Raw genomic sequence first — 26,658 nt, forward strand, 5'->3', positions numbered from 1 at the left:
GTATTATGATAATTTATAAAATTAAGAAGGTCTGTGTGACTATTTATGAAACTAAAAGGTGTGTGTAATCATTTAAGCAAATTTTAAAAGTGAGGTGTTGTTTTTTATCTTCTATAATTACTTTAAGAATTAGAAAATTCAAAAAGGAATTCCCTTTTTCTTTCAAGAGAGAAGTGAGAAGCAAGTAATAGCAAAATTAATTTCCTTTTCATTTATTTTAAAAAAGGTGCTATTTAACCTATGATTTTATAATGGTCGTCTGTGACCTGAGGTCGGTACAACCCGACTTTTGTTTAATCACCAATTGTCATCAAATACGGTAATAAATTTGTTAAAGGCCTGGACGGTAGTAATTCAAACATAAATGTGGCTAATAAACTCGGTGTTCCTTGAAAAATGTTTTAAAAAAAAGAGAAAGAAAGAAAGAAAGAGAGAAATTGGGAGAAGGAGAGCAGTCCTTTATAAGAGCACTGTCGGTTCATATAATTGAAACTTTATATAAAGTGATAGTAATTTAAAAACAGAATAAGTAGCTTTTTCAATGGTGACTTACGTAATATTATGCAACAAGATGGTCAAAATTCTGCTTTAAAGTTGAGTTGACTCTTCTTGTATTTATTGCCAAGTTGTGGTGGAGTGTCACCTACCATTATTATTATTATTATTACATTGTAAAACGACTTGAACCACATTTTTCTCTCCTAATAATCGCTTTGACGAGTTTATTTGAAAATATATATGTGTACACACCAGTTTAATGTGGTTAATCTGTCCCCGACTTGCTAGAAATTAGTGTTTTAGACACCATCGAAACTACACAAGTTTGCAACTGTTGTGGTACTGCTCTCGGTGAACACAATGGCTGAAACCACATCTCCTGTTAAATTTGAAGCACCAACGGAAACAGAACAAGAACTCATCATCAGCGGCAAAGAATCATTAGAAAATTACATCCAAAAAGGCAGTGATGCTGGAACTTTTGATGCATCTCTGCCACCTCTGGAAATTCCAATAATTGATTTTGGCCTCTTGACATCTCCTTCATCCAGCTCACAGGAACTTGAGAAACTCCGCTCAGCTCTCTGCTCCTGGGGCTGCTTCCAGGTCTAGTTTTACCCACTTCTTTGTTTCAATTTAATTTTTTTTTCCTTATTAACATATCTTGCTCCAAGATTCCTTGTGTTAAACTTGATGACCATGTAGCTTGATTCATAATTTGTACTCAGAGCTTCAGTTTTGGGGTTTCAGGCAATCAATCATGGAGTAGAACCTGCATTATTGAACAAGGTGCGTGAAGCTACCAAGCAGTTCTTTGCTCTCCCTCTGGCGGAGAAGAAGAAATATTACCAAGAAGATGGTAGCTTTGAAGGCTATGGGAATGACAAGATGCAGACACTCCATTGGAGTCATCTACTGTACCTTACGGTGCATCCAGAAGATAAAAGACAACTGAAATTCTGGCCTGAAAACCCCGAATATTTTAGGTACTACAGTTGCGTTAACAGTTTTTGCATTATGGATTGAGATCTTGTGCGCTGAAAAATACAAGTCAACCTTGTAGATATATATATAAATGTGTATGCGGTGATTGTTGCAGGGAAACTTTAGATGAATTTTCCAAGCAATCAGAAGTGATAAATCAAATCCTCCTCAAGGCCTTCGCGAGGTCGTTAAACATGGAAGAGAATTGCTTTTTGGACATGTTTGGAGAACAAGCATTAATGCTTGCTCGATTCAACTGGTACCCTCCATGTCCGAGGCCTGATCTGGTTCTTGGTGTCTTCCCTCACACCGATGGATCAGGATTGACAGTGCTCTTGCCAGACAAAGAAGTTGGAGGTCTTCAATTCCTCAAGGACAATCAATGGTACAGCGTACCAGTCATTCCTGAAGCCTTTGTTGTTAACGTTGGTGATCAGCTAGAGGTACGTAGTTTCTGATTAACAAAATTACATTTATAGCAAATCAAGGGATTTTTACTTCAAAAGAATCTAATCATTCGGTATATATCATGTGATGCATACAGATAATAAGTAATGGAATATTCAAGAGCCCTGTACACAGAGTGGTGACAAATTCAGAAAGGGAAAGAATTTCTTTGGCTATGTTCTATTGTCCAAACCAGGAAAAAGAGATTGAACCAGCGAATTGGTTGGTGAATGAGTCGAGGCCTAGGTTGTACAAGACCGTGAAAAATTACAACCGTTTGTATTTAGAGCAACACAAGCTAGGGAAGAGACCAATAGAAGCAGCACTTCTTTAGCTTTGTTATATTCTAGTTTTTCGAGTCACTGTGCAATTTCATTCAAGCCTTAAGTAATTTTTATCCCTATTTTGAATGTTTGGTGGAATCTTTATGTGCTTATGCCTCGGCACGAATGTCCAGCTTTGTGATGCTGGCGTGTTTTGCGGATTGTTTTCTATTATTTAGGTTTGGTTCTGCGTTTTAGAATTATCATAACTTGTATTCGTGTAATGCATTTCATTGCAAGATCTAGCTCTATGTATGGAGGGGTAAGGCTCACTGGATCCCTGTGACTAGGTGCACTTTAATTTTTCTAATTAATAAAAATCCCAAGTACCATCGATGTTTGCCATTGAAGAAACTATACAGGAACTGGTAGTTAGCGATAATGCCACACCCAGATGGCGATGAGTAATTTATTCCTACCTCATCTCAATTGATTTTTTCAGATTCAACAGAATCTGCTCAAAATTTTGCAGCTAAGCAGAGATCCCCAATTATTGTCACCTTAACTTACATTAATAGTGAAGAGGTACACAACATAAAAGATACAACAAACAGAGACAAGAAAACAGAGGAGATCCAACCGCTGCACATTAAAGATGTTACAAAACCCACCTATTGGGTGAGAGTGCAAATGGAACTCATTTTGTTAAAGTAAGGGTATGTAACATCCCACACCCCAATGAATGTTGATGTGCTAGTAATTTATATATTATTTATATATTTTTTTAATTTAATTTTAAGTTAAATTATATTTTATTATGTTAATTTTTATCTTAATTTTTATATTTTGTTATTTTAGATATAATCTGAAATTAAAGATAAATTAAATTGAACATTCAAGAAGAAATTTGTTCAAGGAATAAAAAAGAAAAAAATAAAGAGATTTAATTGAAATAAATTAAGGAAGATTTAACTAAAGTAAGCATCATGCATGCAATCATGTGGGGAGAAGCTTTGAAGATTTAATTGACAAATATGACATGCACGTGGAGAGCATATGTTGTGATTAATTGAGGAAGCAAATATTTTGGCATGGCTTTAAATGGCAAGCACGTTATGGCATAGGCTTTGGCTTCAACAATTCTTATTGGCTTATGACATAATGGAGGCGGCCAGCATGCTTTCTTTATTGAAAAAGCCAAGAGCAAAGGACGAGCGGAAGCCAAGAAAAAAACAACACAGGAAGGAAAAAGAGAAGCCGAAGCAGCCATAAGAAATTTAGAGGGAGGCCAGAATTAATTGTTGAGTTTTTTCTTTTTCTTTTCTCTATTGTTGTGTTTAAATCTTTCTTATAATATTTATGGATTCTCTTTATATTGTCATAAACTAATTTATTTTATTAGGGCTACGATGTACCCTAATTATGAAAATTTAACTTTATAAATCTGTGTTATTTTTAGTTTATTATTCCATAGTTGAGTGTTCATTATCGTACTCAATGCTTTTAAATATGTGGTCAATATTTGAATGATTTGAGAATACATAATGAGATCAAGAGGAGATTTATATATTTTTTCTCTGTGTAATGGATGTCATGAATTGAACGAAAGACAGAGATGCGCCAATATGATTCATATAATTTTTTTAAGAATTTTCATAAAACTCAATGAATCTTTGCATATTTAAATTCACATAGAGATATAGTGGGTTAATATGTAAAGATATTTTTTATATTACTCGAAAGAGGATATTGAATAGATTACGGAAATTCACTGTCAACATGGGTAATAAACATTAATTGCATAGATAGATGATTAAATTAGATTGATTATGATGAAATCGAATGTCCTAGTATCTTAATCTCTTGATGATTTTCTATTACTGCCTACATCTTTATTTAATTTTTAGTTATTTTATTTTATTTTAAATCTAAATTCACTTATTCGGTTATTAAAATAAATTAGGGTTAGAATAATTTCAATAACTAATATGATATACAATCTCTGTGGGACGATATTCTACTATTTATTATATTACTTGTGCCGACTAGTACACTTCCTAATTTACGCAACAAATGTCTAAAACACAAATCAAGTTTGAGCCGAACTAAATCCTTGTATTCCCTTACCAAAAAAATTCATTTTCAGCCAAATTAATCACCCTTGACCTCATGCTCTAAGTGCTTTGAGTATGTTCAGTATCTCACTTTCTCCATAAATCTTTCCTCACATGTTGATCGTCCACCATCCATCCTTGTTGAATGGTGAATCTCTCCAGCTAAACTGTTCAAGTTGTTTCCTTCTCATCATCATCAATTGGCAAATTTAACTTTGCCACTGAGCTGATGTTCCCAAAGACTGTTCTGGCAACGGCGAATTTATTCTCTTTCACAAATCCAAATCAACGAATGCTATAACATTTGTTGGAGGAGTGGTAATAGTAAATTCATCTTCATGGTCGCTTAATCCTTTGTATCCTGCCAATAGAGCACCCAAAATAATAGAGGACAACCACACAACCTCAAAACGCGATGGAGTATCCAAAGATGACTTGTTCTCATTGGCATTCTTTTTTCTTAGAGAAGCTATCTTTTTACCATCAAAGGTAAACTCTAACCGTAGAACATTATGAGATCAATCCTTCTCCAGAAAAGATTATCACTAATCGACATATCTCGCTCAAGAAACATAGTGATGGTATCATTGCTGTTGTTCATCGCTTGATTTTAAAGTCATCTGCAGAAGCGGAACCAAGTGCACAAGCAAATAGCTCCAGCTTTGAAGAAAGTTCGCTGCTATGTGTAACACTCGTTGTTTTTTTTTTTTTTAATATTATTATTATTATTATTATAGAATATAATATTTTGGTTTAATGTATTTAAGGGTATTTTATTTTATTGTATTTCTTTTAAGTCTCAAATCACTTAATTTTTTTCTCTATTTATTAAATACCGTATTTAAAAAGGAAATAAATCCCTTAATGGGTAAGGGTTTTAAAAAGGCTTAACCTTTAAAAACCTCCTCTACATTATTTTGTTTGTCAAAATCCTATAGGCTAATAAAGAAAAGAATACAGCAGCGAACATAAGAGGAAATTCATGTTTTTGAATAAGAAAAAGGGAAGATTTTGATTGTGTTACTGTTTTCCATTAAAGGAGCTTTTGAGCTTGGATTTTGTCTTGAAGTTAGGAAATAATTTATAAGCCTCTGAACTTCTAATTTTGATTGTGATTTTATGTGATTAATTGAATGAATTTACGTGTATCATATTAATAAAATTATATAAAGCATGATCGTGTATTGATTTATGTGTTATTGAGTGGAAGTAGTGCTATTATGTTATCCTGGAAACTGTTAACGGTATAGATTAAACATCATATGACTGCTATTTTCATTGAGTGTCATGCATAAAACTTTATAAATTATTAAACTATAACATATGTTTATTGTTCAAAAACTCATCGTAGGTTAATTATTTTGATTTTTCGAAGTTGGAATACTAAAGCTGGAAAATTCCTATTTTTAGTAGTAATTCTCAATTCTATAATTTATTTCATAATCCAAACGACTTCTGAAAATTCTGAGAATTTTTATTACTATATATATATATTATATCTCTTTAATTTCGTAATTTTTGGTTTTATATAAAAATCACTAAAAATTATAGAGTTGGACTGCCACAATCCTGGAAACTATTTTCCAAAATTGCGAGACTGATATTTATGTCAGTTTGGGCCATTAATTGTAACTACTTTGATTATTGCTTAGACCTAATTTTTATTTTGGAGGATTATTGAGTTATTTATTATTTTGGAGAATATGCTTTGTCTATGGACAACATTGACTTTATTTGGGATTAGTTATAAGATTAATGTTATGAGGTTTCATTTCAAATTTCTCTTGAGTTTTTGGGCGAATTTGGGGTGTTACACTATGGCTGCATTAGCTATTTTATGGTGAAGGATTGGCTTTCCACTTCCACCACAAACAAAATAGTGATATTAGTTGTTAGGCAATATCATTTTACGGTGGTTGTATGTTTACTTGTACCTCATATTGGTTAGGAAATGCAAGTTAATTGGTTTATAAGTAAGGTAGGTCCCTCCGTCCAATAGACAAGTCTTTTAGGTTGAACGTCTAGAGATTCTAAGTTTAGTCTCCCAACAAGTGGTATCAGAGACATAACCTAGTAGTCATAATGTGGTGATAGAACAACTTTAGCATTTCGGACAAAATGAACGGGATCCAGCATTAATTGTTTCATCTAACGGAGGATTGTTGAGTTTGTGTTCCACAATAACTAGTAAAAGGAAGTTACTTGGTTTTATAAGTAAGATAGGTTTCTCCACCTAATGGTGTACTATTTTATAGTGGATACCTAAAAATCCTAGATCCAATTCCCATACAAATGGTATTAGAGTCAGATTCTAGTGTTCGGAATGTTTGTAACCCATATTGGATAGTAGAGGGGAGTTATTTGGATTTATAAGTACAATATATCCTTCCACCCAATAGCTAGAAGAGACCAATCGAAGCAACACTACTTTAGTTTTCTTAAATTTCTTGTTCTTGTGTGATAGAAGAAGACAATCTAAACAGTGTCGAGGACTAATGACTAATCAATAAGGCTCGTTCCTCGGCTATAACACAACTTTCCTTGGCCATGGAATTAGCGCTTGCCTGCATTATTTCCAAACCAAATGATGGTATCGTAAGAGGTTTGCACTCATACGTAAAGATGAATATTAACATAATGATTTCAAGATTCATCTCAGAACTAATTAATTAGCAAATTAAAGAGAGATGCCGATTTAAGAAAGAAATCGGATTATCATTGACCGAAATGACAGCAAGAGAAGTTATTGACTGAACTGAACTATAACAAGAGAAACATCCGTTCTCAATTCTATGAACTTCCAAGAAGCTACCAAATTAAAGAATGAATATGCCTACTACCACTTATGAAAATGTCATAACTAAAAGAACAGGCATTGACATTTAGAAAAGAAAAGGCAGAGCTCCTGAGAATTATTCAAAGAAGCATGCCAAGGCCCAGGATTGTTATTGGTTGAATGAAAAATTAAAGAATATGTATCAGCCACATTTGATTTTACTCCTTTTCATCACTACCGCCCTTCAATCCCTGAATATCATCAGAAGAGTCACCATGTTCAAGATTAGCCGAACCGGACCCAGTTCTTGGACCACGAAAATCATCATCATCACTACTCTTTTCTTCGGAGGCAGAGGAGCCTTTTCCAACAATATCACTAATACTTTCACCACCACCACCACCACCAGCATTTCTTTCAAGAGCAGAGTTAATGCAATCTTCGGTTCTGTAATGCTCCATCTTCAAGTTGTCCAACCTGCTGTCTAACTCAGCATCTGTTTCTTTCTTGCTGCAGCCAATTTCTGGTAGATTGTATTTCACAGCCGCCTCATCCATCCTCTTTCTAGCCTCTCCCGCTGCTTTCATGGAGCTAATCATTGCTTGCATCGTCTTACGCATATCCTTAAGCTCTTCACTAATGGCTACACGATATTTTTTCTCCATTGATGAATTTCCAGACTCAGTTGTATCACCATCACTACCCTTTCCTTCAGAGCCTGCAGGGCCAGAACCAGCTCCAACGTCACCACTTTGATGATCACCAGATTCATTAAACCGATCACTTGTCTCACCAACGTCACTGCTTGCACCATCTTTATTCTCCATTGATGATCCGAAATCACTTTAAATAGCAACCCAAATTAACCCAAAACCAAGAATCAAGAAAGCTGTTTGTGAAAATCAGAGAGTGAGAGAGAGAGAGTTGCTGCCAAGAAACTTGTTAAAGAATATAAAATGTAGATTATAAAGACTGTTGCTAGGCCTAGGTGGTTATTTTCAGTAGATGGTTAGTGCCCGGCTCACCAGCAGGTGATATTTTAATCGAAAACAGCGGGTTCACGCAGTGTTTACAAGTTTTAAGTAAATACGACGCGTCGTCTTTTGAACTCCATCATAAACGCCACGTCGTCTGCGAAAAGGAGATGATGCGGGTGACCGGCGTGAGACATGCCCACAGATGTAGGATTTTTGAGTCACTTGACCATCGTAACTGGTTGCAACAAAAATCCGTTATCAAGAAACTACTTTTTGGCGCCAAATTATATCTCCAAGTCTCCCCAAAATGCATTATGAGATCTAGATTTTTTAAATCTACTCTTGAGCACAAAACATCTAAATTGGTTAACACCCACAATGAAGCATCCGGTGAGAGGAGAGAGAGAAAAAAAAAGCAATAAAGAGAGAAGATACAATTCTCTCATCCTTCTCTAATTGTTCTTGATATTTAGCAGCTCTCCGGCCAATAAATAGTGTACAAGTGAAAATTAAGTTGACCCCATACAATACTGTGGGTCCCACTAACGAACTACAGGCACAAAATATTCACAAAGATTCCAGGTCATAAAATCCGAGCCTCAAACAAGCTGTTTCGTGGCCACCTCAAGTCCTTGCAAGCATTTGCCAATTGCCTCGGCTTCCTTATTCTACGTACCCGCTGTCCGATATCACTTGCTGCAAAGCAAAACCTTGTTCACTTTCTATTTTGAGAAACAAAACAGATGGCAAAATTAACTCTGGGAGCAGAGAAATTTTTTGTTTTTGCTCATAACACAAGCTCAGGGAGATTAGTCTTTGCCAAACGTAATTCTTCCAAGAGGCAGAAGTTTCATTTGTACCCTTCCGAAGGGTGCTCGAGATTGAGAGTTTCTTGTAGCATCAAGGAGAAAGAGAATGTGAAGGAAGAAACTGACAAGTTTGATGAGGTGCTTACTGGGCTACGAGTGGATGAACCGGGTTCAGTTTCGGGTTTTGACAGTGAATCGGGTCAAGTGCGCGGGACTGAAGAAGTGGGTCGGGCTTCGTATTGGCCGCCGTGGAAGAATATACCTCAAAGATACAAACTTATTGGAACTACTTCGCTTGCCTTTGTTATTTGTAACATGGATAAGGTAATATTCTAGCATTTCAAGTGAGAGGCAATGAAATATAAATCATGACAGTTTTAATATATTTGGGATTGATTAATTAAATATGTGCTTTAATTACCGGGTTTCTGAGTTTCATATCGAGATAATTATGTCTGTATAGGTGAACTTGAGTGTTGCTATAATTCCAATGTCACACCGTTTTGGGTGGAATTCATCTGTGGCTGGATTGGTTCAATCATCTTTCTTTTGGGGTTATGCATTGAGTCAATTGCCTGGAGGTTGGCTTGCCAAGATATTTGGTGGGAGGTTTGTATTCGAAACCTTAATAAAGTTATGTTTCACCATCTGCGCTGGTAAAAAGAAGAATTGTTTGTCAGTTTTCAATGTATTTCCCTTTCTGAGAAAGAAAACGAGTATACAGTAATTCTGCCTGTGCTCAGATTTTATATAGATTATATGGGTTCCATCCTATTGAAGTATGATGGATCTAGCTAGAGACTTTCAATCATTACAGGAAACAAAAGACCCCTTAAAACGTAGATGTTGTCAACTTGAGTTTCTGGCATTTGTTATGTGTGCATCAAGTTATCTGTTTTATTCTGCTGGTGCAGGAAAGTTCTTCAGACTGGTGTATTGATTTGGTCCTTGGCTACAGCACTTCTACCACTTCTTGCTGGATTTATGCCTGGACTAGTCCTGTCAAGGGTTTTGGTATAGCTCAACTTCTATTATTTCATTCTCTATTCAATGCATCTTTTAAATTTCAACCCTTTGTAATTAGCCTATTTATGTTTATTAAAACATGATTCTTCTTGAGAGTAATTCAATTTTTGTAAAGATCAGATTATGTTTTTCATTAATCGTATATGATCATTTGAAAAACCTTGATCTCTCTCTATGTTTCGTACAAATCTGAGTTCAATGTTTTGAATATTATCTTAATTTTTTTAGACCATAACAAGCATCCTTTTCCTCCTTTAAATCTAGGTTGGAATAGGAGAAGGTGTTTCCCCATCAGCCGCGACTGACCTTATTGCCAGGCATGTATGACATCCATATTGGTCTTGGAGGAGTTTAATATTGATGAATTAAACATGATATATGTTGGAAAAGTTGTATTTTTATGAATAATATTTTTCCTCATTCTATGGTTCTCTTGGTTAATATAGTTCATATCTTAACAATTGACTATTGTCCAACCCAATTATTGTAGGTCAATACCTTTGGAAGAGCGCTCACGTGCTGTATCATTTGTCTTTGGTGGACTGAGCTTTGGAAGTGTTGCTGGGTATGTTTTGTTTGAAGGCTGTGTTGGGTTGATACAGAATTTTCTTTTTCCTGAAGTAAATGCTTGTTAGTTCGTTAAACCATGGTCACCACATCCAACCATCAAGTATTGAAATTGTCAACAAGGCATAACTACACGAGTTTTCCCTGGTTTAGACTTGGATTGCAGAAATAAAAATATTTAAGAGTTTTTTGATCTTCTTATGTTTTCCATTAACTTCCCCATTCATCGTTTATGGTTTTTTTTTTTTTTAATTTTCTAGTAACCATAATTGCTCATGTTTTCTCCATTTGTCATTTTCTAACATAAAGAGTTCTTGCAGGCTTCTTTTAGCTCCCCCCATTATTGAAAATCTTGGTTGGGAATCTGTGTTTTATATCTTTGGCTTGCTTGGGATTGCCTGGTAAGTTACTCGTATTAAACTCACTAGTTTACTGACCTACTTCTGCTCCTGAGTAACCTTTACCTTTGTGCATGCTGTATGCAACTAGAACTTCTTTATCATAGTTACTGTCACATGGCTTTTGCCCTCATGGCCTAAGGCAGTGAACCATGCATGATGCAACCACTCCCCCCTCCCAAAAAAAAAAAAAATCCATCCCACTCTAGATTAAATGTATCTTCTTCGATTCAAACCCTTGATCTCTTGGTTCTACGATGAGAGTCCAACTATTTGAGCTATCCTATGTGGATAATATGCTGATAAAACTTAGAACATGTAAATTGGGAAAAAACATGTCTTGAAGTTTTGGTTGTTATTATTTTGAATTTGAAAATTAGAGACAAATCCTGCGATTTTAATTTCATTATAAAAAAGAATAATAATAATAATCATAAAAGTCTTGTCTTATACAATTATTTTACTATGTTTGACCATAAAAGTCATCTTATGACCAAACCAAACACTGAAGGTTTTCAGGATTTAAGATTCTTCAAGAAGGAGAAACTTCAAATGGAGCTACACTTGCTCCACGTGAGTACTGAATCCCTATTTGCCTCTTATTATTTTTTGTTTAAAAAAAGTTAAAAAGATTCTCTTGTCTTTTTTTCTTTTTTCTTTTTTCTTTTTTCTTTCCTTTCTATTTTCTCCTTTTCTCATGAGCTGATGTATAATGGTACTGGCATGGGACGTCACTGGACTATTCCTAGATTATTTTATTTGTTATTATAAAAAAATAGCTTAACCCATTTGCCATTATCTTAAATCATAGGTTTTGTTCAAGTGTCACGTTTTGCTGTTGTTTTCATTAGCCAAATAAACCAAAAATTTCGCTATTACATTTATTCCATGTTTCTCTTGAGTTCTTTCACGCAATCGTAATTGGGAATGTTTTTCATTTAATTTCTCAGGGTCCAATTATATTAACATGAAAAAATCATTGAGTGCATCTTTGGAAGAGATGGGTGAATCTTTGAAGGTATGATTTCTCAAGGTTAGCTCTTGGTTTAATTTGATTATGGAAGTAGTAATTTACCATATCAGTAAATTGAGTCTTCTAAGCTGTATTTCAGTGATGATATCAGTTTTAGGAACCCTTGTCAGTTAAAAATGTCATATCCTGATAGGCTTGTTAGCTTACATTCATGCACACTTCTAGTTAAGTCATTCAACTTGCGCACAGCCTTCGATGCAGTTGTGAGCCATGTCCGTGCACCATCAAGGTTTTGAGCAGGACCACTGGTTGTAACTTTGTAAGGAAATTTGGAAATGTTTCTAGTTAAGTCTTGATTTTATCTGACTTATACCTTATATTTACATAAGGAGGACCAAGTTGGGAGCAAAATTTTCTTAATAAGTCTGATATTCCTATTACACGGATAATTTATTTCAGAATGAATTTATATGATATGATTGACATTCGCCAGTGATTTGACAAGGATATGAGCTTAAAGTTGAATGCTAAACATGATTTGTAAATCCACATCGGCATGCCATAAATAGCCTTCTTAATTTATGACAATATGGACAACATGATGTCAAAACTATCATCATCTGCACTGTTTTTCCTGACTCATTTCAAATATCCTTGCTTAAGTATAGCCATCATTGTCATAGCATCAGAAGAGGCATATTCATAGTAGTTTAGATATTGTGAATTTCATACAATTAATATTGTTACTGAATATGGATCAGCCCTCATTTTACAGGCCTTTCCTTTATTTCTATTTTCTAACCTGCTTTTGGTAATAGGATGTACCGTGGAAAGCAATTTTCCGGAGTAAGGCTGTATGGGCAATGATATATGCTCATTTTTGTGGAAGTTGGGGTCACTATACTTGTCTCTCTTGGCTTCCTACATATTTTAGGTATCATTTTGACTGCCTACTGTTTTAGTTTTTTAATTGGAGTTGTTTATGATAGCGTGTGCCAAAAAAGTGGATTAAAAGTTTTTGCATGAAATTTTCTGGCTTTAACATTATCTTGTTTTATATATTATTTACCATTCATGAGTGGTTCAAGGTATCACCAGTATGAAGTGAACAATAGATAATACATGGTATCTGCATTTCTTCGAACAATAATGTCTTGGAAATAACTACGCAGTTTCTGTTGACTTCACTTGAAGGCATGATATGGCTCTATCATAGTTTCTGGAGGTTCAGTTTTTAACCTTGTCAGCATGAACTCTTGATTGTCTGGTTGGAAATAATTATGCTTTTCTTTCATTTTTCAGAATCATGGTTCTGACTTTGTTGTTCATCCACATGCTCAGAATTGCAGAAAATATTACTTTGCAATTTATTAGCATCTGCATAGATGTGTCTTCAATGTTCTGTTTACATAGTAGTAAATAACAAAAATTTCTAAGTTCTAGTTTAATTGTTATGTAGTGAGGAGCTGAGCCTAAATTTGACAGAAGCTGCATGGGTAAGTCCGAAAGATCTATCTATCTGGTTTAAAAGTATAGCATATTCTGTTCCTTGGCAGTTTATATCTTTGATGCGTTCACAGGTGTCCATCCTCCCCCCATTGGCTTCAGTGCTCGTGACTAGCATTGCTGCACAATTTGCAGACAACTTAATTGCCACTGGAGTTGAAACCACTATGGTAAGGAAAGAAGTGGTCCACTCTTGTGTCAGTCAATGTTTCTTATGAAGAACATTGAATCACTGGTGTTCAATCACAGTCACCTCCATTAACACCTATCTGTGTGCAATATTTGAAACTGTGTTTGCTACTGTTGTGAAGTTAGCATATTAAATCTTTAACCATGATTACATTATTGTTGCTTCTACAGTTACCTTCCTTCATCATCCTGCCTTGACTTGAGTTACCGATATCATTCTGTGTGAATATCGATATTTTTATTTAAAGTCTACTTTGATTCTGCCTTATAATTGTGACAACCTTCTTATTCAATGTTTAGGTGCGAAAGATTTGCCAAACAATTGCATTTTTGTCTCCTGCTGTCTGCATGACTCTATCTTCTATTGATCTAGGATTGCCACATTGGGAAATTGTGGGGATTCTTACAGCAGGCTTAGCGCTTTCAAGCTTTGCCTTGTCTGGTAATGAACAATGTAGTATTCATATGTTGTGATAGGGCACAAAAAATACCAAAATTAATATTAATGGCCAATGCATTTTGCCCTCTTTCTCAGGACTTTACTGTACCCATCAAGATATTTCTCCTGAATATGCAAGTATACTTTTGGTATGTAAGCTTATACCTGTTCATTTACCATGTCCTTGAATTTTTATTAGACATCCTGTCATGATTGTTCTTAGCTTTGGAAGCATGGTTGATATTTCCATCCACATAATCCCCTCGGCACGTCTCATGTTTTGCTATTCTTCGTTTTGGCTATAGGTTAAGAGTCATAATGTTATTCATTCAAAACCTAGGTCCCAGAAAGTGAGAAACTCCTTATGAATGTAATACAACTTGTATGTTGGTGCCCTGAAGTTGAAAAGCGTCACTTCTTGGCCTATCTGTTAAAAGTTTCCAGTGGCATCATGTATTTTCTTGAAAAATAATGGAAGATGTATTTTCTTGAAAAATAATGCCTTCCATTTATTAATATGACAAGTTCCATTTTGAAAATTTCCACTCAGGGTATTACTAACACGGTTGGGGCAGTACCTGGAATTGTAGGTGTTGCTCTTACTGGTTATCTCCTTGATTCAACTCATTCATGGAGTGTAAGTTACCAGTGTCCTCCCAGATTTTATTAATGATTTCTCACGGAGGTTTTATTGTAATATTTCAAATTTATGTTGTGTAGATGTCACTGTTTGCACCGTCAATCTTCTTCTACTTGACTGGTACAATTGTGTGGTTGGCGTTTGCTAGCAGTAAGCCTCAGAACTTTTCTACCAGAGATTAGCCTCATTTCTGTGCTTCATTTCTTCCACTGGGCGGGGTGGAGCCTCATTCACTGATCGGCTTTGAATATCTGCATGGGCCAACGAAAATTGGACTCCAACTGTCATACCATTTATAGCAGCCAATTTTGTTTGTGTATATTTTTGACTAAAAAGTGTTTGTTGGCCAACAAAATGATTCATACTTTGTTGTACGGTTGTTTACTTGTGACCCAAATTCTGTAAATCGAAAAAGTCAAAAAGATTTATCATAAAATATCTTACCAAATTTTGTAGTACTAAAGAAGAGTATGTGCATTCTTGAACTTCAGCAAGATAAAAAGAATAAAATGTTTGCATTATATTCTATTATTATTATTTTTTATTTGATAAAAAACTAAATGGAATCAACTTCAGTTCCATCTAAGTCTACCTTTAACTGCAAGCAGGGAGAATAACATGTGGCATGTGAACAAATACAATAGAGAAAGGGCCAACCGATACTGGCTGTGTTGATTTTACACGTAAAGGCTCCAATGTTGGTATATCTCCGATTGAATTTACACTTAGAATATTTCCATTAAGTAGCATGGTTTGGCTATGTAAATCTCCATCCTTTGCTGTTAGATGATATTCCTCTCGTTCATTTCCACCTACAGAAGCTTGAGGCAGCTTTATTATTTTCATTTTAAGAGATTTATGCTTGTGTCGTGAAGTCAAGGTACCATTGAAGGCGACACTGGCATGAACTGTGGTGCTATTGTCTAGGTTAATCAGAAGTAATACTAGCCCTTTCTGCAAGGTAAAATATGTTACAAGATCAAAGAATTAGTAAATATGAAAGCAAAAATAAATGGTAAAATAAAAGAAATTTGCGGCTGCTTGGTACTTACAGATTGTTTTGCACAATGGGCATAAGAGCGTATTTTTTTGGTCCCAGAAAAGCTTGTTGAGAGAGCATTTCTCCCCATTAATCGGTGCCAAAGAAGAGCACTGCAATTAAGACAGCGGACAATCAGGCATGGCTTCAATCTGCCCATACTATAGCTATGAAACACACTAGCAATGAAAAGGAATCCTCAGAATGAAATAAAGACTTCATGCATTTTTTCTTCTCTGGATAGAGATGGAAGACACATGAATAAAGTTCATTCACTGACGAGATTTAACTATACGGTAAGAATTTAAAAGGACTTCGAAATTTCGATAACCTGTAGTAGTCCGGGTTTGGTACAAAGGTGGTTGTGTTGAGTAAACCATAATTTCCACCAATTAATGACTGTCTGCAGTATGTTTTAGTATCATGAGCTGCTGCCATACCGAGCTGATCCAAATACCTGTTTTACATGTCTCAAACATCACTTAGAAATCAACCACAGAAAATGAAAGATTTCGGACAAAAGCTATAGTCATTTTACCAGAAGCTAAACACAAACGCATTGGTAACAAGATTATGACCACTGTTGTAAGCCCCTCCTGACTCACCAACCCATGCAACTGCAGAAGTTGCAGAACTCTTGAGGGTATTCTCGAGCTGACTGAATGTGTCAACCTCACCATCAAGATACGATGGATCAAGAATTTTTTCAACCAGGTGCTGATCGACTCCTGTTACAAAAGAATGCAATCAGATAAGACTTAACATTCTTTCGAGGCATGGGATTAAAGAAGCTTTGATATCAGTTTTCTCAATCGAACATACCTGGCCCAAGATTGTATATGTGGTGGGTAGCCACGTCTAAAGATTGGCCTGATTTATCTAAGAATTCTTTGAACCATTTTGCATCAAAGAATCCTCCCGGTGCTATTATCAGAGGCTTTGAGTCCACGCCTGTATAAATTTTCTGGACTACGTTTCTCAGAGAGATTGTATCAGTAGCATACTGAGCTGCTGCAACTCTTGTTCCAACTCCGTTTCCACATAATTCATTACCTGAACAGCAAATGCAATCACCCGAGATACAGTCATTTATTTTATATTACAATTTAGTCAGTAACTAAATCGTAGTTTAAGAACTTCCAACAAATCTCTAATCTTTCACATTACTGATTATCAACAAAAACAGGAATAAAAAAATTTTTTTAAAAAAAGTGTTCTCTTACCGAGCTCCCAACCATGGATTGAGTAGTTCTTTTTGACTGTATAACTTATAAAGGACTCAGCATTAGTATAGTCCCAAGCTCCCTTAACAGAACCATCATTTTGTATAGACCTTCCGGTGAGAGCATTTAATCCAAAAACAATCTTTGCCCTGAATTGAATACAGGGACATCTAAATCAAACAGCTCAACTTTCAAACTAAAAAAGGCTCGAGATTAACAAGTTTAAAAGGGAAAGAAACGTTCATACCCAGATTTCTTGAAGAAGGCATTCAGTTCATCCCATCTATGCATTGGTAAACATCCTTGAGTAAATCCAAACATCTCTGAAGAGTTTTTGACGAATTGCTTACAGGGTTGCCGATTATCTTCAGTATCATATATGACCTTATCTTGCAAAGTACCACCCAATCTAATCTTCAATGGCGAGAAAGCTGGTACAACAACGGAAGCAATTTTTCAGGCTATAATAAAGAACTAGAGGCTCTATCATTCAATAGAAATTATTATTTACGAGGAATGATGCTATTAGCAAAAGATCTTCTAAAACAAAGAATTGCTTACCTTTTACCGCATTCAACAATATATTGCTGTTGAGGTCCTGCAATTAAAAAGCAAAAATCAAATGTATTAATATAGAATGATGCATCAGCATCAACTCTATTCTCATTTCTTTTACGTTTTTGTTTTCCTTTTTTGGGGAGTGCATACATCAGATCCCCGTCAGTGCTATGAAGATATTTACTAATTCAACGAACAATAAAGATGAAAATGAAAGCACAGTTAGAACTTTGCAACCAGATGCAGACACTAAACAAGAAAAACAGAGCGAAAACTTTGAATTAAAATGCAACAACTGCGTCACTGAGATCTCAAAGTTGACAAACAAATACAAACAAGCTTCAAAAACCTTTCAACTAACATTTTCAAAATATTTGAAAGACCACTTAAAAAAGAATTGATTAAACTCTAAAGAAATTAAAAAGCCAAAACAAGAAAAAGAAAGAAGCAATACCAGATTGAGCAGAGAGGCTCTGTCCCAGCTGCATGTCCCATAATCACACTTCTCGGGAGGCCACCAGTCCAAAGTGGCACAAACAAAATCGTCATCGGTCCTTCCAATGACACTTCTTCTATCAATGAAAACATTTCCTCCAACAAAACCTGCACCTCCAGCTGCTTCAGCCTGTAAAATGGATAAGCTGCTGCTGCTGCTGCTTCTGCTGCTTAACCAAAAACAAAACCCAAAAAGCAAAACCTTTAACCAAGCCTGAGAACCCATTTCTGGTTTTCGATAATGTTTAAGATCTGAGTTCTGAGTTTGTGTTTCTTTATATATGGGTTAGTGGTAACAAGAAGCCATGAGAGTGAAGAGGGAAGGTTGCCAAAAAGGCCAAAGCAAGAGAGTTTCTGTAGTGGAAAGGGCTAAAAGACAAAATACAATAATAATCATAATAATAATTAAATTAAGATGAGGGGAAGAGTTTGCATTGTAGTGTTGTTAATGCAAATTATATTAAAATACAAATGCACATAAGTTTTTGTACGTAATTGGTACATTACATATAAGGATATACAATAATAACATTAATAATAATTTTTTATAGTAATTATTTAAAATAAAGATTTTATTTATATTATAATAAACTACGTCGTTAGATAACACTCTCACTCAGAGACATGTATGATAAAACAAAATTGATTACAGGAATATTATTATATTTATTATTATTATTATTATTATTATTATTATTATTATTATTATTGTTCTGTAAAGTTTCTTTCTTACGTATTTCAGAATAATGTGACGTTGGTTGGAAAGTGAGGCCTAACTTTGCCCGTATTTAAAGAAACTAAAATATGGCAGCGAACCAATTCGGATCCTGAACTGGGGCGGGTCGGATCCGAGTGTTTGCATGATAGCTTTTAGTGCTAAGGCTTTGCTGTATTATTATAGCCTTTTAGGATCACTTTTGAGGCTCTCAATGGAGTTTGATTGGCCGTAATCTATGCTATGTTATTAAAATATATATTCTTTTTAAATTAAAGTGAGACAACTTGTTAGTGCATTTGCTGCGTTGAGATAAAAATTGATTTAATTAAATGCATATATGTATGATTGGAAAGAGTAAATGTAATCTTTATCTTAAAAATTAATTATGCTTACCAGATATGCTTTATAAGCAAAGAACAAAGAGGAAATGACTAATGAATAAAGTCTGCACGTGAAAGCATAGTTTTATTGGGTAAAAGTTAAATAGATTTCTCAGGTGAAAGAACTCTAATAAACTTGAGAATGAAGCAATTATTAAAAAGAATGACAAAAATTTGACATAGAAATTGGTAAGCAAACTGTCAGCACTCATGTAGAAAGCAATCGATCGGCACGAGAAGATGAGAAAATTAATTTCAATGTAGCAGTGGCCTAATAGATCTTAATTGAGTGCAAACAAAGGTTCTTCACCTAAAAGTCTTTGGATCGATTGCTATATATTTTTCAAAGATAATTAAATTTTAAGTTATCCTTAATCCCATAAATAATTTTCCAAGAGGGGTTCGTTAGTTAGATTAGATCCACCAAAACCCTAATCCAATCAAATGTTAGATAAGGATGCTTTACCAACATCTAATCAGAAAACAATAAACTATATATATATATATAAAGTAAGAAAACTAGAATCAATTTTTTTGGGTGGAATTTAGTTATGCCCCAACCTAATATACCATCTCTAATTTCAACATTGAAGTTTCTTTCTTTCAGCATTCACCAACTACACCACCTGCTCAAATCTTTATCCATTTGTCAATTGTATAAAGGCCCTTATTATTTATAATTTGTACTAGATAGGACCACACAAAAAAAAAAAATTAAATTAAATTTATGATTAGACATATTTCAGACTTGATGTTTGCAGTTCACATAGAGTTGTTTTCGCCATTTCATGTGTTTTGGTAAGAATGGAGAAAACACAATGACATGTTTTAGATAATGTACTTCAATTGTTGCGTTTTTCCCACCACCAAGCCAATATAGAAGAAATGATAACAAACTTTTATATGAATTTTTGTTTCCTATATATATACATGACATGTCCTCTAGTAACTACTGATCAAATTATTTACAATTTAATTATATCCAAACTTTAATTTAAATTAATAATATCATAACTATAATGCACATTGATTAACCTAAAAATTTATTTGAAATTATTTTACGCTTAAAAATATATGTTATTTTAAGTTATCCTAGTCCTCTCAATGAGATTTATTAAAGTGTGCGCTCAAGATTAGAAATAACAAATTGTCATAACTCGCTTTGTTTGCACTAATTGTGAGATTAGATTAAAATTTGTGCAAATAATCTAATCGGAAAAATTTTTATCCATCGATCAAATGCATAATGCATCCCAATAATATAGTTTCAAAGTTTATTCTTAATACAAATGAGATCGTACTCCACACTTTTTTATATTATTATGAGTGAAAACAAAGTCCTTCGGAATTCAAATTCATTCCGGTAGTGAAGAGAGGAACGAAGCTTCACTACACGAGCACCCTTTGAACCTAAAAGGCAACCATCAATGCAACAACAAACAATTAGCCTACCGTACAAGCAAGAAGTATTGAAATCGAAGTTACTGCTAGAAGTGAAAAGGTCTAAAACAACCTACGTACACCTAAAGTTTTAGTGAAAGCTCGTCGGGTATTTGCATCGCCAAGCAAACAAAAGAACCAACAAACAACCAGAACTTGACATTCAAGTTATGATCTCAGCCTCAGGAAGTGGCAAGTAGAAGCCTACAAGTGTAATAAACTATGATGGCATCTTAATAATGAGTGCTGCTTCTTTGCTTCAGCTATAGGTCAAAGTTAAAACGTGTGATTGGTCCAAGTTCACTTCACGGCTGTCCCCTTCTAGTGCCCACAAAGATGAACCAAGGGTAGAGACAAAATGGGACTTCTGAAGGATAATTAAATTATTGAAAATGTTATCCATTATCATTTACCTAATACTTGTCTTAAATGTCGGTCGATTTCATTGAAGAATATGACCCAGATTTTATAAAAAAGATATCAAAGATAAAGATCACATCTTAGAGATTAATCCTGATTGGATCTTGCTTTGAAATGATAGCACCAAAATATCATTTGGTGGGCCGAAAACGTTTGAAATGGAAGTGGGTCAAGTCAGGCCCAAATTCAAATTGGAAAGAATTAACTCACAAACGACAGTACGTAGGAATTTACATGGCTTAGTTACTAAAGGATCAAATTCAGTAAAGACAGAGGATTTATTTTGATTATGTGATTTGAAGGAAAAGAAGGGGTGAGAGTTTATAGAATTGAAATTTCCAAATGCTTGCTTCATGTGACTTTGATTATTACTATTCACGTGTTTCTGGACTTGATTTGCATCAACTCAGCTTTTTCAAGCTGCAAAATAATATAAAAAGAAAGAATAAGTGAAATATAGTGAAAGTAACTCCTTTGTGATTCATCTTGTTGAACTTAATTTGTAGTAACTTCATTGCCAATTTTAAGTATGCTTATGTTAATCTCAAATCTCAGTGAGTAATAAATAAATGCATTAATATAATTATCATTTATCACGACCTCTGTCAAAATACGATCATGTAAGTTACAAAAGAAACTCAACAATGTTAATGACCCAAAATATTGTAACTTCATAAACACATAAATATAAATAAAGTCACATAAAAGCAAACGTTTCCCAATTCAGTATTTCTATAAATTCTCGCCCATTCTTTTCCTCCAAATCACATCATCAAGATTCCAGATCCCTTTCACTTGAACTCAGATAAAAAGATCATTTTTGGTATACTTATTATGGCGGCGTCAAAGCAAATGGCTCAAGCACTGCTGGCGGCCGCATGCATTGCCATGCTGGTCCAGTCGGGGCTAGCCCAGTTTCAGTTACCACAGACTCCAGGCCTCACGGTTCCACCTGGATGGGGTTCGGGAGATGTACTAAAATGTTGGTCATCACTTGCTAACACTGAAGGCTGCGTAACGTCAATTTTCAGCTCCATTTTTTCTCTCAACTTCAACAGCATTGCGCCTGCCTGCTGCAAGGCCTTTGTCGCAATTGACGCCGGCTGTTTTCATATAATGTTCCCGTGGAATCCTTTCTTCCCTCAACTGTTGAACGATTTTTGTTCTCGCATCGAAGGCGGCGCCCGCGGTGTTCCACCATCCCCGCCGGTGTCTGCTTGAGCACTTAGTACTTACCAATGCTGCAGCTGCATCACTTATTGATGAAGATTTTTATTTAACCTGATTAATAAGACGAAATTTTAGAATTGTATGTATTGGTTAATTAGCCTATGTATTGGTTAATTAGTGGGAAATAAAGGTTGATTGATGGTTTTTTTAATTTTGATTACTTGTGAGACTTCCTATTGAATTAATAAGTAGTGTGATTTCTAATATGACAAATCTTATTTAAAAATTAAGAGATATCAAATTCATCATTACTTATCCCCAGAAGTTAATAAGTTAAAGCAATCCTACACCTATAACATGAAAAAGAACCAACAGCGTATATAGCAAAACTCAAATAACTCAGAACTAGTAAGTTGATAAACCTGGAGCGGCCATCAGGGCCACACGTGCGAAGATGAATACAATCGAATTCCAAAAATTGGCTTGAGGTGATTTGGCTGATTCATTATGATTATTATTTTTTATTTTTTTGCTGTTAAAATTAAATATACTAGCTTAATTGGTTTAATGGATTGTAGTATGATTTTTTTATGGTAGAGATTGTAATGTCCTGTAACAGTTATTTTATTTTATTTTCAGTACTGTATGTAGCTGGTTCTGAATTAATTTAATTGCGTCATCTTAAAGCTATTTTGGTTTAGAGACATTCATTTATCAAGACTATTCTAAAAACATTAATAAATGTTCACTTTTACCATATGAAATAATCTGGTTTTAAGTATTAATATTATTTGTTTTATTTAAAAATTTATTAATTTTCTTAGATTGATAAATACAACTATTTCTTAGGTTGATCAAAGTCATCTTGCTCAATATTTTGGCATTCACAATGATCTTCTTGGATATTAAAGTAATTTTTCCCTTTACCTTAATAGTAATAATAACAATAATAAGAGCTACAAATTTATTAACTCAACAAAATTGACTCTCATGTTTTATAATAAATAGAAATATAATATTAAAATAAATGTAACAATATAGACATTTTAAAATAATTTTAATAGTAAAATACTTTACAATCTTATATATATTAAACTAGATTTTATAATAAATAGAAGCATAATATTAAAATAAATATATACAAATTTAAATTGTTCTCAATGCTATATAAAATAATTTTAATATTATTAATACATGAGATAAATTTTGTTAATTGTAACATCTATTTAACCCAAAAATTTATTTAAAATTTTTTATGATAAATACAAATATATTATTAAAATAAATAAAATGATTTATATTTTATAATTTATTTACATATGAAAAAAATAATATTATTAGCTTATTCGAAATTAAACTATCGTGTAAGTTACAAAAGAAACTCAGCAATATTAATGACCCAAAATATTGTAAATTCATAAAGACATAAATGTAAATAAAGTCACATAAAAGCAAACGTTTCCCAATTCAATATTTCTATAAACTCTCCCCCATTCTTTCCCTGCAAATCACATCATCAAGATTCCAGATCCCTTTCACTTGAATTCAGTTAAAAAGATCATTTTTGCTACACTCATTATGGCGGTGTCAAAGCAAATGGCTCAAGCACTGCTGGCGGCTGCATGCATTGCAATGTTGGTCCAGTCGGGGCTAGCCCAGTTTCAGTTACCACAGACTCCAGGCCTCACGGTTCCACCTGGATGGGGTTCAGGAGATGTACTAAAATGTTGGTCATCACTTGCTAACACTGAAGGTTGCGTAACGTCAATTTTCAGCTCCATTTTTTCTCTAAACTTCAACAGCATTGCACCTGCCTGCTGCAAAGCCTTTGTTGCAATTGATGCTGGCTGTTTTCATATAATGTTCCCGTGGAATCCTTTCTTCCCTCAACTGTTGAACGATTTCTGTGCTCGCATCGAAGGCGGCGCCCGCGGCGTTCCACCATCCCCGCCGTTGTCTGCTTGAGTAGAGTACTTGGTACTTACCGACGCTGCAGCTGCATCACTTATTGATGAAGATTTTCATTTAACCTGATTAATTAGACCAAATTAGAATTGCATGCTTGAGCTCCGCCTGTGTATTTGTTAGTTAGTGGGAAATAAAGGGTTGATTGATGTTTTTTTAATTTTGATTATTTGTGAGACTTCCTATTTAATAAGTAGTGTGGTTTGGAATATGACAAATCTCATTTAAAAATTAAGAGATATCAAAATCAAATTCATCATTACTTATCCCCAAAACTAAAGCTATCTTTGGAAGTTAGGATTAAGTGTAGGATTGAATTAATTATTAGGATAAAATATTAATACTATGTTTGACATACTCACTTAGATTGGACTAATGGACTAAATTCAAAATTTTATCCTAAATTATGGGATTGCTAATCCTAATTTTCATGTGGGTTTAGTTAGGACTAGATAATGTCAAGAAAAATATTTGTCCATTTATAATATCTTCCATAATTTATTGCACCATTTTATTTATAACTTAAAAATTATTTATTTATTGTTTTTAATTAAGTAATTTTTTTATTCATGATTTACTTAAAAGTTATTAATTTATTTATTATTTGAATAATTTTATTTAATGAAATGATATATCTCATTTGAAATAACCTATAATTTATACTTCTTTATTTGTGCGCGTATATATTTCTTATTAGTTTTATTTTTAATTAATTATAATATTTCTTGTTAAATATCTATAAATAGTTGATATTTAAATTCAAATATTAACGTAAATACTATTTAATTTCATATATATTTAATTTAGCATAATCCAATCCGATACTATACCAAATATAAGTTAGCACTATATATAATCCAACTTAATCTAATTCATTCTAATTTAGTCCAATTCTAATAATTAGTCCAATCTAATAATGGGTGCCAAACATAGCCTAATAAGTTAAAGCAATCCCACACCTATAACATGAAAAAGAACCAATAGCGTATATAGCAGAACTCAAACAACTCATAACTAGTAACATGTTTTGCTTATATACATATATATATATATATATAGAGAGAGAGAGAGAGAGAGAGAGAGAGATATGATAAACCTGGAGCAGCCATCAGGGCCACACATGCGAGGATCAATACAATCGAATTCCAAAAATTGGCTTGAGGCGTTTGGCTGATTCAATATGATTATTATTTTATTTTTATTTTTTGGTGTTAAAATTGAATATACTAGCTTAATTGGTTAATGGATTGTAGTATGATTTTTTAATGGTAGAGATTGTAATATCCTGTAACAGTTATTTCATTTAATTTTCAGTACTGTAAGTAGTCGGTTCTGAATTAATTTAATTGTGTCATCTTAATGCTATTTTGGGCTAGAGACATTTATTTATCAAGACTATTTAAAAACATTAATAAATGTTCACTTTTACCATATGAAACAATCTCGTTTAAATATTAATATTATTATTTTTATTTAAAATTTTTTATTAATTTTCTTAGATCGAAAAATATGATTATTTCTTAGGTTGATCAAAGTCATCTTGCTCAATATTTTGGCATGCACAATGATCTCCTTGGATTGGCATTCACAATGATCTCCTTGGATATTAAAGTAACTTTTCCCTTTACCTTAATAGTAATAATAACAATAATAAGAGCTATGTTCTTGAAGTTTGGGGAATGATTATTTAGACCTTTAATGCTCTATTTGGAATTGAGGTGGTATAATTTTTAAATTACAGTTATTGTAGAAAAAAAAACTATAATGAAGAAATAAAAGTTAATATTATGTAGTAAATATAATTTTTTAAATAATAATTTTGACAAAATTAGTAAATATATAATAAAATTTTCATTATACAAGTGAAGTAAAAAACTTAACTTCCAAGTTACAGCAACCAATATTTATCAAATATTCTAGTGCTTTAACTTTTAAGATACAGCTGTCCAATCTCAATATCAAACATGCCTTAAGTTTTTAATAAAGGACATCATAATTCTTTTTGACAATAATACCTTTGAACTTTATTAACTCAACAAAATTGACTCCGATGTTTTCTAATAAATAAAAATATAATATTAAAATCAATGTAATAATATATACATTTTAAAATAATTTCAATATTTAAATACTTTTACAATCTTATATTATATTAATCTAAATTTTATAATACATAGAAGCATAATATTAAATAAATATATAAAAATTTAAATTGTTCCCAATGTTATGTAAAATAATTTTAATATTATTAATACATGAGATCCATTTTATCAATTGCAACATCTATTTAAGCCAAAGATTTATTTTAAAATTTTATGATAAATACAAATATATTATTAAAATAAATGAAATAATTTACATTTTAAAATTTATTTCATACATTAAAAAATTCTAATATTATTAGTTTATTAGACAAATTAAACCATTTAAATTATATTTGTATTCGTTAAAAAATTTTAAATTATAATTAAAAATAAGTCTTAGCGTCCTTTATTTAAAATTTAAGAATTTTTATGATTATTTCCTTGAATCTTGAGGGTATAATGCCTTTTACTTTAATAATAATAATAATAAAATGTTTTGCCCGTTGTATTATAAAGTATGTAACCGATATATAACTTTTAGAGTGATATATCTAAATAGA

General features: G+C 33.3%; 3 protein-coding genes across 5 annotated transcripts; 2 read left to right on the forward strand and 1 right to left on the reverse strand.

Moving 5' to 3' along the window:
- The first annotated feature begins 669 nt into the window (after nucleotides 1-669).
- Nucleotides 670-2,423, forward strand: LOC18055806 (protein SRG1). The gene is made up of 4 exons (XM_006453057.2): nucleotides 670-1,104; nucleotides 1,249-1,484; nucleotides 1,598-1,925; nucleotides 2,027-2,423. Exons 1-4 carry the CDS (start codon nucleotides 859-861, stop codon nucleotides 2,261-2,263), a joined length of 1,047 nt encoding a protein of 348 aa, XP_006453120.1. The 5' UTR covers nucleotides 670-858; the 3' UTR covers nucleotides 2,264-2,423.
- Nucleotides 2,424-8,625: 6,202 nt separating this feature from the next.
- Nucleotides 8,626-15,042, forward strand: LOC18055807 (probable anion transporter 6, chloroplastic). 3 transcript variants are annotated; one of them, XM_006453058.2, is made up of 15 exons: nucleotides 8,626-9,192; nucleotides 9,332-9,477; nucleotides 9,783-9,882; nucleotides 10,159-10,211; nucleotides 10,385-10,459; nucleotides 10,782-10,862; nucleotides 11,371-11,432; nucleotides 11,810-11,877; nucleotides 12,651-12,766; nucleotides 13,292-13,328; nucleotides 13,413-13,508; nucleotides 13,828-13,969; nucleotides 14,063-14,115; nucleotides 14,517-14,603; nucleotides 14,687-15,042. In XM_006453058.2, exons 1-15 carry the CDS (start codon nucleotides 8,803-8,805, stop codon nucleotides 14,786-14,788), a joined length of 1,608 nt encoding a protein of 535 aa, XP_006453121.1. In that variant the 5' UTR covers nucleotides 8,626-8,802; the 3' UTR covers nucleotides 14,789-15,042. The 3 variants fall into 3 exon arrangements, with proteins under 3 accessions (XP_006453121.1, XP_024033835.1, XP_024033836.1); XM_024178067.1 differs by lacking the exons at nucleotides 14,517-14,603; nucleotides 14,687-15,042 and adding an exon at nucleotides 14,272-14,408; XM_024178068.1 differs by lacking the exons at nucleotides 13,828-13,969; nucleotides 14,063-14,115.
- On the reverse strand, nucleotides 14,836-18,277 carry LOC18055808 (heparanase-like protein 3). Its single transcript, XM_006453060.2, has 10 exons — nucleotides 17,881-18,277; nucleotides 17,430-17,466; nucleotides 17,116-17,299; nucleotides 16,869-17,017; nucleotides 16,468-16,698; nucleotides 16,184-16,373; nucleotides 15,977-16,102; nucleotides 15,659-15,758; nucleotides 15,199-15,560; nucleotides 14,836-14,857 (listed from the first exon to the last, which is right to left on the reverse strand). Exons 1-9 carry the CDS (start codon nucleotides 18,145-18,147, stop codon nucleotides 15,201-15,203), a joined length of 1,644 nt encoding a protein of 547 aa, XP_006453123.1. The 5' UTR covers nucleotides 18,148-18,277; the 3' UTR covers nucleotides 14,836-14,857; nucleotides 15,199-15,200.
- Between the last annotated feature and the right edge of the window lie 8,381 nt (nucleotides 18,278-26,658).

The sequence above is a fragment of the Citrus clementina genome, unplaced genomic scaffold, assembly GCF_000493195.1.
Source record: "Citrus clementina cultivar Clemenules unplaced genomic scaffold, Citrus_clementina_v1.0 scaffold_1, whole genome shotgun sequence".
Lineage (NCBI taxonomy): Eukaryota > Viridiplantae > Streptophyta > Magnoliopsida > Sapindales > Rutaceae > Citrus > Citrus x clementina.